The 12,400-nt window shown below is 52.3% G+C and overlaps 1 protein-coding gene across 1 annotated transcript; it reads left to right on the plus strand.

Moving 5' to 3' along the window:
* The first annotated feature begins 923 nt into the window (after nucleotides 1–923).
* On the plus strand, nucleotides 924–2,426 carry LOC119097626 (uncharacterized). The gene has a single exon (XM_037220662.1). The coding sequence runs from the start codon at nucleotides 995–997 to the stop codon at nucleotides 1,526–1,528; it is 534 nt and encodes a 177-aa protein (XP_037076557.1). The 5' UTR covers nucleotides 924–994; the 3' UTR covers nucleotides 1,529–2,426.
* Nucleotides 2,427–12,400: the final 9,974 nt, after the last annotated feature.

The following is a 12,400-nucleotide window of genomic DNA, read 5'->3' on the forward strand; positions in this document are numbered from 1 at the left end:
TGCTGAGGTTAACACTGGATAAAGGCTACAGAAATCCGTTATCCGCCCATTTGCTTTTTTCAAGCACTCGGCTCTAGGTTGTAAAAAGTATATATATATATATATATATATATATATATATATATAGCAAATTTATAGTCTTTTTTCCTACTGAGCACCCCGCACGGAGCAAAGGACCGCCAGCCACGTGCAGTTACCTTCCTCGTGCAGGGATACTCGTCAGTCTTCAAACATTTCGGTTGTCGAATTTTTTGGCTCATTCGTCAAAGATGAAATAAAATCCCGCGTTTCAAATTGGTAATATTTTACCGATAATTTGTCATGACCAATTGCTTCCGGAAATTCAACGCACAAAACTCCGAGAAATGGAGTAACGTAGTGACGGCCTGAATTTTAAAAAAGTAGCGACCGTAAGAGTAAAGAAATCTGCTCGATCCACTTCATTTTAGCGATGTCGTTGGAGTGCGGCTAGATCTTTCAATGTCCTCGGGTCTCAAGAGCATTTTGATAGCTTTGTGAAAATATCAATCTGGCGCACTATTGACGTTATCCCGGCGTAAATAGCGGATTAGCGTACTCGCGGTGAATGTGTATAGGGGCCTTCACATTTTTGCTGTAGCCAGGCTGAAAAGCAGTTCCATTGCGTAACAGAGTGACCGAGCAATGGACAGTGACCACATCTGCTCAAATGCTTGAAATATTTTCACCGCATACCATATGAGGCGAGGCATGTTAACTGTATTCGAGAAAAGCCAAGCACGCTGATGTAACTAGCCCTAGTATGGAGCTGCTACCAACTACCACTGGGAATTCAGTGATCTATGCCACCGCAGGCCCCATCGCCACGTTGCATAAACAAATACTGGAGCGGCCGACAAGTGGTATGAGGCGGGCCGGTCGTCAGTACGAGCGTGGAGCGCACGTCGGAGGGTAGCGCGGCGCGGCATCAGGCCGAGGCGCAGTCTTCCTCTCACTGGACAGCCGCTCAACCACGATGGCCTGTCGAATAACGCGCTGCTGCGGCTGCCTGGGCCTTCGCCAGGGGTCTCTGGCCATCGCCATCACCCTGCTTGTGCTGACCACCTTAGAGCTGATAGGATTCATCGTGGTGCTGTCACTGGGCGAAGACGCGTTTCGTGACATTGTTGATCCTGAGCAGCGGATGCAGGTCGTCACCGTTGTGCGCATCGTGAGCAGTATTGGTCTCGTGCTGTCGCTGGCGTCGCTGGCTCTGCACGTCACGCTGGTGTACGGGGTGCGCCAGGAACGACACAGATTGATCCTACCCTGGCTCATAGGCATCGGCATCATTCTCGGCCTGAGCTCTCTCGCTCAGGTCCTTGATTTCATCGACGCGGCCGTCGTCGGCGAGAAATGGACCATCGTCGTCGCTACTCTTCTGCTGGGCTTGTACGGCGTCGCGTGGTACTGGTTCGCCGTGGTGCTCACCCACTACCAGACACTGAAGGCGGCGCACCAACAGTTCAGCTCCCATCGGTTGGAAACTGAAGAGAGCCCCATGGCCTAGAAACGTGTCTTGAATGCGGCTTGGACGCGTTTTGACTGACGAATGAGTGATGCGCAGCGCAGGCATGCTACGGTGCTTACCAGTGCTCACTCAGTGCTCATCGGCGCGCGCGTGTGTGTAGGGGGAGGGGAGGGGAGCACTGCCACCGAACGTGGCACTGCTCGGCGAAGCACTCATCACGGACGGAGAATAACTCGCAGCCGAGCGTGAAGTCCGAAACTCTCAGAAAACCGCGAGACTCGTCTCGGACTGGGCACGAACCGGCGGCCGGAGCGCGCACCGCTGACCGCCCGCGCGCCCGGCTCAGCATCTGGACGACGGCGGGCAAAGTTCGCGGAGGCCCGGCGGTGGACCTTTGGGCGGACTGGCGTCAGACGGCGCGCTGGCTGCCGCGAGGCGCGCGGCGCAGAAGCGTCACACGTGTGAACCGTGCGCGGGTGTCGCGACTGAAGGGGTGAAGGTGCTTGGGAGCGGCGCGGACCCAAGCTCAGCTATGAGGGAGAGTGACCCAGTGTTCCGAGGGATTCGGCACTGCTTGGCCACTGGATTACTTGGTCGCGCTGTGTATTGAAAGAGGGAAGTAACGGCAGATGCCACAGATGCGTCGGTAGGCGGCAGAGTGCGGCCATGTTTGTGCCAGTGATCTATAACCGTTTCCTGTTGTCTGTGGTAAGCATTTTTAGAGGATCTGCTAATAATCATGACGCGAATTTGTCAAAGTAAGGTTGACTTGCCCAGTCGGCAGTTGGCGAGGTCATCAGGGAAATATTCACACCAAGCATCACATAGCTTTTTGTCAGCCTTCGAGTTCCTGGGTGTTTATAGAAGTTCGGTGTGGGACATGCTAAAGCACTTGGAGTAACGTGGCATCACTCTACCAATAAACACACCGAGAAGTGCCCAAACATCGTGAAAACGGCGTCATAAATGTTAGTGCGTGCATTAAACCTGGAGTTGTGAAAATAGAACTGGCCAGAAGGCAATATCAGTAAAAGTAACGTGTACATAATTCTTGTAAACTAGCAACGTTACCGAAAGCAACACGGAAAGTATCCATGATGACCAAAGATAAAACGGCATATAATACAACGTTAACACCGGTTATCAAAGGGCCATTAAGTGCTGAATAACCCTCTAAACAGTGTGATGAACGATGGAGCCTTATTTACTGAAGTGGGGTCTGACATGCCTGTATATATTATACGCTGCAACAACAACGCACCAATTCATATTACATTGGATACAACAATTAAAGTCTTGTGATCCTAGTTTTCGGGCACTGTAAGTTCAAAGTTCTTGTGCTGACAGCCATCGGCCTTCACCAGGAGGTCGCGATCGTGAGCATAGCTTCAAACGAGCATTAACAATATCACATATGTCTGCTTAATGACGTCATTTAGCCAGCACCCTCTGGACTATTGGATGGCGATACCGTCACCATGCGAGTGAGGAATTCATAACTCACATTGCGTCACGATTGCAACGCACGTTTCCGATGGGGGTGACTGCGTATGTTCCCGATGGGGGTGACTGCGTATGTTTCCGATGGGGGTGACTGCGTATGTTCCCGATGGGGGTGACTGCGTATGTTCCCGATGGGGGTGAATGCGTATGTTCCCGATGGGGGTGACTGCGTATGTTTCCGATGGGGGTGACTGCGTATGTTTCCGATGGGGGTGACTGCGTATGTTCCCGATGGGGGTGACTGCGTATGTTTCCGATGGGGGTGAATGCGTATCTGGCCACCTCACCACCAATAATCTTAGTTGGAATGAATGCAGAGAAACACCAATGCCAACAGGCAAGTGAGCCTGTACTGTAGCAGGATAAGTGACAAGAGGAGCCATAATTCGCAATCATTGTTGAAAAGGCCGCGTGGAGGAAGAATACTCTGGGCGTCCCGCAAGCGTCGCGTGTTGCAGCTCTCACCCTGCCCTTCTCGATGAACTACGAGCACCGTATCGGCAGGATGATGAGAACCCCGCATACTTCAGCTAAGTTTTTTGGAGAACATGCGAGGTATAATCAAGCAAGGAGTTGACGAGGGAGATTAAAGGCCATCTAACGGCCGGGCTAATTGCCAAAGTTCGCTGGTCAATTGGCCCCATCGACCCGGATGTGCCACAAAACAGGACGAAGAGGGTTCGCGCGCATACGCCTAGCGGGCAGCTGTAGACCTGAATCGGCCATTGACAGACAAAATGAAACACACTTGGTTAACCCTATACATGCAGCATAACTGCAGTATGAAAAACTTTAATTTAATGCATAATTCTAGCCTTTGTTATTGGACTTTGTTCTAGCACTGTGGGCATTTGTGTTTTGCAACCGTAGTTTGGAAACCGTCTTAGTTAAAAATGTCCATAGAACCCATACAGACATTTCAAGACGATATTTCAAGAGCAAGGACGAGGCTCTGGGTAAACACTGCGTTCTTTGCCGTGAACACGCGCGGGATGTACTTTAGTTTAACTTTCTCGCCGTTTGAGCACATTACTCCGAGCACACCAGCCATTGCACGGGCCCCATCCTGAGAAAATAAAGAGGTCCTCAAATAAAAAAGAAATAATCCAATGGCGGCCAGCTGGCTGGGGTCATGTCCTCTGGACTGTGAACGGGCAGACATGATCTGCTTTCAGACTTGGTTTTCAGACAATTAGCGTTATCGTTGGAGCTAAGCCTCCTCCGAGATTGGATGTTGGATGCACCCTCGGCCGGCACGTTTAAGCTTACCACGTAAAGGTGGTGGCAGCGAGTGGACGTCATTAAGCCTTATTCAGATGTGGCTTAGGTAAGAGTTAGGTAAAGTCGAAGCCCATACAAGCGTGATTGGAACGAGAAAATCGCTGAGATAGTAATGTCGCAGAAATGCTTTTTAGGGAGAGGCTGTTTAGGCGTATGTTTAAAGATTTTAGTTCGTTCATGTAACTATTCGTTTGAAAGTAGTAAATTCCTGTCATTTTATCCACTAATGAGTTGCCCCTCGTTAATCAATCCTAAAATGGGACCGATAACAGATCTAGGTGACCGTTATTGTACTTTCATTATGATGCACTGAATGACAGCCGAGATGTTTTTGGTACGCTATGGGGCCTGCACCCTCCCCTGTTCTAGCATTCGGCTCACAACAGCTGTTAAAGATTTTCGGATGTAATCCGGGTTTTCATGAGGCTTTTTGTAGTTAATTTAGCGATGGTGTACGTGTCATCTGTATCATCAAGAACTTTTTAGTTATTACCCGCTAGTGTAATGGGTGGTTTCTCCGGACCTCTGAGATTGCCAGGGCTTGGCGACTTGCCCGCCGAGAGTGTTCTGAGATAGTGGTAATAAGAGCGCACGGGCAGGCACGTGGCCAGAATTTCTTCCGAGGATGTCGAGCTTTCCAACTTCCCGCCAATTTGGACCAACTTTCTGCGCAATGGTTCAGTATGTAGTATAAACGTTTTGGATTAGGAAGGGCATAGCTCCCATGACACCCAGGCTAAATGATGGTGGATAACCTACGTTGCACCTACGCACTTGATTGATTGGTGGCAAGTTATGTTACAGAGGGACGAACGCAACTTCTGTCAAGAAATAACAACGAAATAAATAAATAGTTAATAAAGTGCGTCATAGACACACACGCGCACGCCTGAATTGTATGCACACCTGCTCGTGTCTACAGCTGTTCCACTACACTAACATCTAGGGGTACATGTTATCCGGGTTCTACTGGCATGCGGAACAAATTACCACCCATCAGGTCATACAAGACCAGCTGACTATCATTATGAATCAGTGCACCGCGTGGCCTGTGTGTGGAATAGTCGACATTTGAAAGCATTGCTCTGACGCTTAAAAGAGAGCTTCTGCTCACCACGTGTACAGTACAGCGCTGTCAGCAGCTGCCGACGAGTGAGCCCAGCCGTACCCCGATGTTTACGTGAGCCCTGTCATTCCTCTCTGGCCTGGCACCGACTGCTTGGTTGCGCAAAATCCTGTTCTTGCACGGGATGGCCATTTTTATAAACAGAAGCCAGTGCAAAATTATTCGCCAATATCCTGCAGATGGAGTATGCAGCCGTTGCGAGCAGCCTGAACTGATTCAATACGGTGCCTCCGCCAAACTGTTAATGGGGATGGGGGGGGGGGGGGGTGGAGGTTGGGAGCGATTACCGAAGGCGTATACAGAGTTCAAGTCTCCGGGTTTTTTTGCCTAGCTTTAGACGCGGCACAGCATACGTGGTAGCTTTTGAAAGCCGTAATCCGCGGAATGTCTGGGTATACCATTCATGGCGTACTTAAAGAAATAATGGCTGTCGCTGCGTGCCTCTATTTAGTTAAGGGTCGAGCGCAACACGACCGCCTCGCCCGGCCAGGTCAAACGGGGACCTTTCAAGCTGCAGACTATCAACAGCCACACAACCCGAACCGTCGCACATCCGTCACACCACACGTCACGCGCGGACAGCCGACGCTGAGGACGCTGCGCCTCCCTATAGCTCCAAATGAGGCGCGTGACTTTGCAGTTCCGGGTGTCGTGATGCACGCCTGAGTCTCGTGCCTGGTGACCAGCCACGTGACGTCACGACGTGACGGCGCCGGAAACCGACGCTGGGCCGTCCAGCGCCCCAGCTCGGCTGGTCACGGCTCGGGAAGAATGGTGTCACTCGGTCGACTTCACTGAGCAGCGCGTGCTCTCCTCGGTATGGCGCTGCATCTCCGGAAACCGGAGGCTGAGAAACCGGCACCGAGCGGTACGGTGAAACAAACGTCAGACCAAATCATCCAGCATGGCAGTTCGCCGATCTTTGCCCCATCATTACTGCGCTTGAAAATTCCTTGTGACGGAGAGCGCTCCATCCAATGGCTCGCTTAGCTCGAGCGCCTGACATCCGGCCCACCCACCCACGGCGGGATGGGCTCAAGTCGCCTTAGGTGCTCACTATTTTTTCCTGACTGGGATGGTCTTGGGCCGGTGGCAGCAGTTGCATTAAAAGTCAGGCGACATCAGAAAGCTGAACGAACAGCGAAGGGCATTTCGGCAAGTTAAAGAACCGGCTCTACATTTGTATGGGATTTGGAACAGGAGATCGTTGGAGATCGTTCCATTTCTAGAGATATATTCTATCTAGAGATCGATCGCCATCTTGGAGATCGTTCTATGCAGTTCACAGGCCTGCCCCTCTTAAGATCTAAGCCCCTCTAGTTTCTGAGCCAAACGCCAGCAAAAAAGATGTAGAAACGATTTCGTGCAGACAATTTTAAGATCGTCAAGCCATAATAACGTAATTATTTTCCCGGCATTTCATTGGTCATGCGGTAATCAAGGCCGAAACAAATATAATTGCCGAGTTGTTCATATTCGGCGTTCGTAAGCACGATTTACAGATGCAATGACCGTCAACTGACTCATTCAATGCTGTGCAAGTTGCGATGATGTAATCAAACAATTGCCTATTGAGGAGCACATTTACCCAATAGAGCAGATGTGCTGTCTAGAGTGGTCTTCTCCGTATAAAAACGCACAGATAGTAATGATTGAACTTATTTCATCATATCGGATGCTTGTTTTAATGTGTTCAGATATGAAACATTCCCTTCCAGCGTCCTCTGTCAAATTTTGCCGTTGACCAGGAAATGCACGATCAGATGGGGAATTTTCAGGGCTCAAGCAAAAAGTGGGTAGTGCTTAGCGCGGGCGCTGATCTGAGAAATTCATCCGATCAAAAGCGCCGCTCTAAATACAAAAAAGTTAGCGAACTTTGAGGTTTGAGGGCTTCATATACCACTCCTTACATCTTAGTTTGATGTTATGAAGCAACAGATCATTGTTCTAAGCAAGAGTGTATTGGCTAAACGGTGAGAAAATATTTATCCTGTACGGTCTGGCTCGGCTCTGTCCGACAGTCATCTTCAATAGAAGGCAATATCTTCCACCGACTGAACGCAGCTTCGTGTCATGCGATATCAAGCAAGATCAGATCGCGTAATTCTATCTTCATTGATCGCTTTCAGAGAAAGACTAAGCAGTACCGTTAAGCAGAAGCCGGAAAGAGAGAGAGAGAGAGAGAGAGAAGAGAGAGAGAGAGGAGAAAGAGAGAGAGAGCGAGAAGAGAGAGAGAGAGAGAGAGAAGGGGGAGAGAGAAGAGAAAAAGAAAGAAGAAGAGAGAGAGAGAGAGAGAGAGAGAGAGGGAGGGAGCGAGAGAGAGAGAGGGAGAGAGAGAGAGAGAGAGAAGAGAGAGAGAGAGAGATAGATAGAGAGAGAGAGAGAGAGAGAGAGAGAGAGAGAGAGAGATGGAGAGAGAGAGAGAGAGAGAGGAGGAGAGAGAGAGCGAGAGAGAGAGAGAGAGAGGAGAGAGAGAGAGAGAGAGTACCCATCATGCGTTCTCTTCTTCTTGCCGACGGTGGAGTGGCAAGAGGTTACGCTCACGTATTCGATTGCTGTAAGGGGACTGAGAAGAAATCTCCTCAGTCATTCAACCTCCTTGGATATCATTAGTATGCCCGCGCGCTAATGAAAGCACCGGCAAGGTCTTTCAGTTCACATAACGACGCAGTGGCGAGCTGCTCGGGCTCTGTAGATGACGCGTTTAAGGATGGTAGGTATGTATATGTCTAGCACGCATCCCGAGAAACGGCACGTGGCCCTGGGCGCTTAGATGACGCGTGTCAAGGATGGTAGTGAATGTGTAGGTCTAGCACGCATCCGAGAAACGGCACGTGACCCCGACGTGGGCACGTCCGCTAAATGCGTCTGTTAGGCGAGGCGTCTGTCGAGCGTACATTTCTTACAGTATGTACATATGTGAATGCGGTGCCCTGACAAGGGGCAAGGGCAGGAGGAGTCCAGTGGACGCATGTCTCTCTTAGGTCCCGAAGGGCTACCTTATGTCGTTTTCAGCGACCAGAAAAAAGAGCCGGACCCCAAGTAGCAATCAGAGGGCCTTTTGCAACCGATCGAGGGCCCGGGGTAATGCTGATCTTCCATGTCGGTCCGATACTACGGACAACCAGATAGTCGGCGCCATGTTAGGCTGGCCCCGAGGACCTATACCCCATAGGGGATAAAGTCGGGACCCGCGGTTTACATCGATTGGGGCCCCTAAAATAATGAAAAGCTGATTGTGATGATCAGCGATCCATACTGCCCCTCATAGATCCTGTGTTGGCAAGACAACCCGAGTCGACGAGGAGCACGTTTGCTGGACAGGATCCCCGAATGTGAGAAGGCCTCTTGTACAGCGTCCCAACGCTTCCGAAATCTCTCACCATTAATTCGCAGCTAACAAATTCAACAGTTGCAGCAACACCAAAAATATTGATTCCACTATGCCATGGTCCGTTATATTGATATTGCTATGGATGGATTGCGTTTTATCTGAGAGTGCTGATATTGTGCTGCTTTTTTCTCAAGCGGTCAAAAGCAGTGGCTTGGTTAGGCATGGGTCACCTGGGTTAGCCCCATGCTACGAAACTTCTCAGTTTAACCTCCCGAACTTTTGCAAGCAATTTGGCGTGAGGGTACACCGCTTACGCGCGTTCGGGTGGGGTGTGGTGGGGGGTTAATTTCACTCCTTCCTTTCGAAGGGGTTTCTAGAATAATCCCGAAAGACGCGATGTAGCCGCGTTAACCTTTGCACAGCTGGATGAAATTGAAAAGTGAATCTTTACCATACAAATGTCGTGTCTTGGAGGTTATTTTCGGGTCTTGGAGGTTGTGAAGGATGGCCAACACGTTTTGAAAGTTGTAGAGGGGGTGGGGCGGGAGGCGTCCCCCGGATCTTCCAGGGTGCAGCCCGTTTGCGAATGGCTGTTTTTAAGTTAGATCACCGTGCGATGTTACGTGGCCTGTATTTGAAAATGGAAGTGCGTTGGTGAAATTTTTCACCTTGACGAAGTAAAGGGTATAACATATGAAGAAATATTCATGTCTTCCAGAACAATTTTTTTATTTTCTTTGAGGAAAGGCCAAAGTTGTGTAGAATGCCATACTGGTGCCTAGAATTGCAACAAGAGGTTTGTTGCGATTGAAACTGTGTTGTTTGAAATTTGAGTTCCCTTCCTGAAATCCAGTTCATGATCGAAGCAATGCTTCGATGAAGGCATGCTGCCGAATTATAAACCCATCTCCATCTCCATTCTACTAGTTTTGCTCTGAGGAATAAGGCTATCGCTACTGTCTTATCTACGCGAATAATGTTCCTCGCAAATGCACTGAGCAGCTTACGTTAACGCACGGAAAGGTCACCGATCTCATTCTCCCACGCCCGCGCGACCTCTGTCGGAGTTGGTTGCTCGTCGACCTATCGAGCGCGGCGTCCGCGGCGTCCGCGGCGAACGCGGCGCGGTGGCGTTGGCGGCGCAGTGGCCGGTGGATGGTCGCAGCGGACAGGCGGCGCGGCTCCGCTTCTCACCATGGCCGGCATGACGGTGGTGCCCCACCGGGCCGACCGCATCCTAGGCTGCGGCGTGCTGCTCTCGGGTGCCGTCCTCCTGGGCATTGGTGAGTGTCGGTCGGAGGCACGCACCGGGGTCAGCTAGGCGACGGGAGCGGTCCTCCCGGGTACTGGTGAGTGTTCGGTGGGAGGCACGCACCGGGGTCAGCTAGGCGACGGAGCCGTCCTCCTGGGTACTGGTGGGTGTTCGGTGGGAGGCACGCACCGGGGTCAGCCAGGCGACGGAGCCGTCCTCCTGGGTACTGGTGAGTGTTCGGTTGGAGGCACGCTAGAAGGGGTCAGCTAAGCGACGGGGCCGTCCTCCTGGGTATTGGTGAGTGTTCAATCGGAGGCACGCACCCGGGTCAGCTAGGCGACGGGAGCCGTCCTCCTGGATATTGGTGGGTGTTAGGTCAAAGGCACGCTAGAAGGGGTCACCTAGGCGATGGGGTCTGTCCTCCTGGGTAAATACGGATGTTCGGTTAAGAGCACACTCAGACGTCACTCAGGTAACCGGCGGCATCTTGCGTGGTGCAGATGAGTGTTCGGTTAACGATACGAACGCCACTCATGTGAGGGCTGCGTCCTGCTGGTCATGGATGATTACGTACGAAGGCAGGTGTGATTGTCTAAGAAGAGCGGCGGCAATGCACTCACAGAGCAGTGACACTGCCTCTCCACGCTCCACCGGCTGGCGGTCAAACGATGGACGGATAGACGGAGGCGCCGTTCGACGACTTCTCCCCGTCTGAAACGGAGTGGAGCGTTGGACCCATCTTGCCCATATTACCCACGGTCTTATCCCTGGGTATTCTTGTGCGTCTCGTCCTCCTTGCCACCAAATGTACGGCACTGAAAGGCACACGCCAGGACCACGTCAACTTACACTTCATAGGGCTAAAGCAGTGCGCTGGATACAGCTAGTGTCGGTTTCGCAGCGCTGGCGCAAACACATACGCAGTCATAGGCAATCTAGGATTGTTCTGTTAGCCCGCCGCAGGCTCTCGCAACATTTTCAGTGTCGCAAAAGAGAATGGCCTATTCGCCATCCTCTGATTTTTTGGCGTGTGCTTGAGATTTTTCACCGCAACCTTAAAGCCACTTACACATAAGCTTATCACGCATTTGGTAAGCAGGGACACGTGCCCCATTGGCTTACTATGTGTGTACATCCCTGGTAGGAAGACTTACACCTACCACTACACGGACGTAACAGTGTGCTACAGCGCACCGTGGTCCCCTGACAGGAAGCGGGCAAAAAGAAACATATTGCCGATGATGACGAAGTTGGGGTGAACGAGATGCCTACAAATGCCGTCCCCACCGCAGGTCCCGGAGTTGTTCATCGTGAACGCCAGCAACGTTAGTTGTGTGTTACTAAGTGGCGTCAGTGATAGCGAACAGACTTAGGAACGTCGCCAGTAGTGTGGCCTGCGTGGCGGCATACCCTGGCCTTTTACACGTGGACTCACGCCTCGGAAAGACATCGAGCTGATCAGGTGCTGCGTCCAGTGCAGCGCCGTGGACTCAGCGCTGCCTACAATGGCGCGACTGCACCTCCTCGTCGATTCGTCTGGCCGACCTGAGGCGGCCTCTGCACATGAGTGCGTGTGTGCCGCTCCACAGCGTCGACTGACGACGGGACCGACCCGCCACGCTGAGTCGGGGCCGCCAGGCGGACTCCATGCGGTGTACGCTCTGGACCGCCGCCGCTTGATGAGCGGGTGGTGCCGGCGGAATCTTCGGTTGCTGTCGCTCCCGTTTCGGACTCAGTAGGCTATAGGTTGGTGTAGGCTGCCATGCAGTTAAGCCCAGCGGGCGTTGGCGTCACAGGCTCTTGAAGGGCGGAGGGGAGGTGGTGTGCGTTCGGTTGTGAAGTGCGTCGCGGAAACAACCGCTGCACATGGCAGCTGCCGAGCGTTCCGGGCAGTCCATGTGCGGGAACACAACAAAGACATACCCGCCCTTTACGGACCTGGTCGCTCTTCTGATGCTAGGATTCTGAGCTCCAGGCGGCGGCAGATGCGAGCGTGACAATGGAGGCAGACTCGAGAGGAGAGGGGGGGGGGGCGTCAGGACAGCGGGGGGGGGGGGGAAGACCTGGGGACGGTGAGGGGCAAACGTGGAGCGGTTGAGGGCCGTGACGTCGGCAGTCCGGACGGCGTTGAGGTCAAGATACCCGCCGCCCGACAAGCGCCGACCTCGCGCCGGATATTCCGCAGCCGACGACGGAGGAGCGCGCCATGTGCGCTGCTGGGCTCCCAGCTGGAGCCCTAGCAAGGCCGTGAACCGCTGGGCTCCCAGCTGGAACCTTAGCCGGGCCATGGACCGCTGGGCTCTCAGCTGGAGCCTTAACCAGGCCATGGACCGCTAGGCTCCCAGCAGGAGCATTATCCGGGCCATGGACCGCTGGGCTCCCAGCTGGAGCCTTAGCCAGGTCATGAATTGCTGG

The sequence above is a fragment of the Pollicipes pollicipes genome, unplaced genomic scaffold (genome assembly GCF_011947565.3).
Source record: "Pollicipes pollicipes isolate AB1234 unplaced genomic scaffold, Ppol_2.1 Scaffold_4295;HRSCAF=5057_pilon_pilon_pilon, whole genome shotgun sequence".
NCBI classification, from domain to species: Eukaryota; Metazoa; Arthropoda; class Thecostraca; order Pollicipedomorpha; family Pollicipedidae; genus Pollicipes; species Pollicipes pollicipes.

Excerpts from the sequence above, each read along its gene's own strand:
- LOC119097626 (XM_037220662.1), top strand. The coding sequence starts at position 995 with ATGGCCTGTCGAATAACGCGCTGCTGCGGCTGCCTGGGCCTTCGCCAG.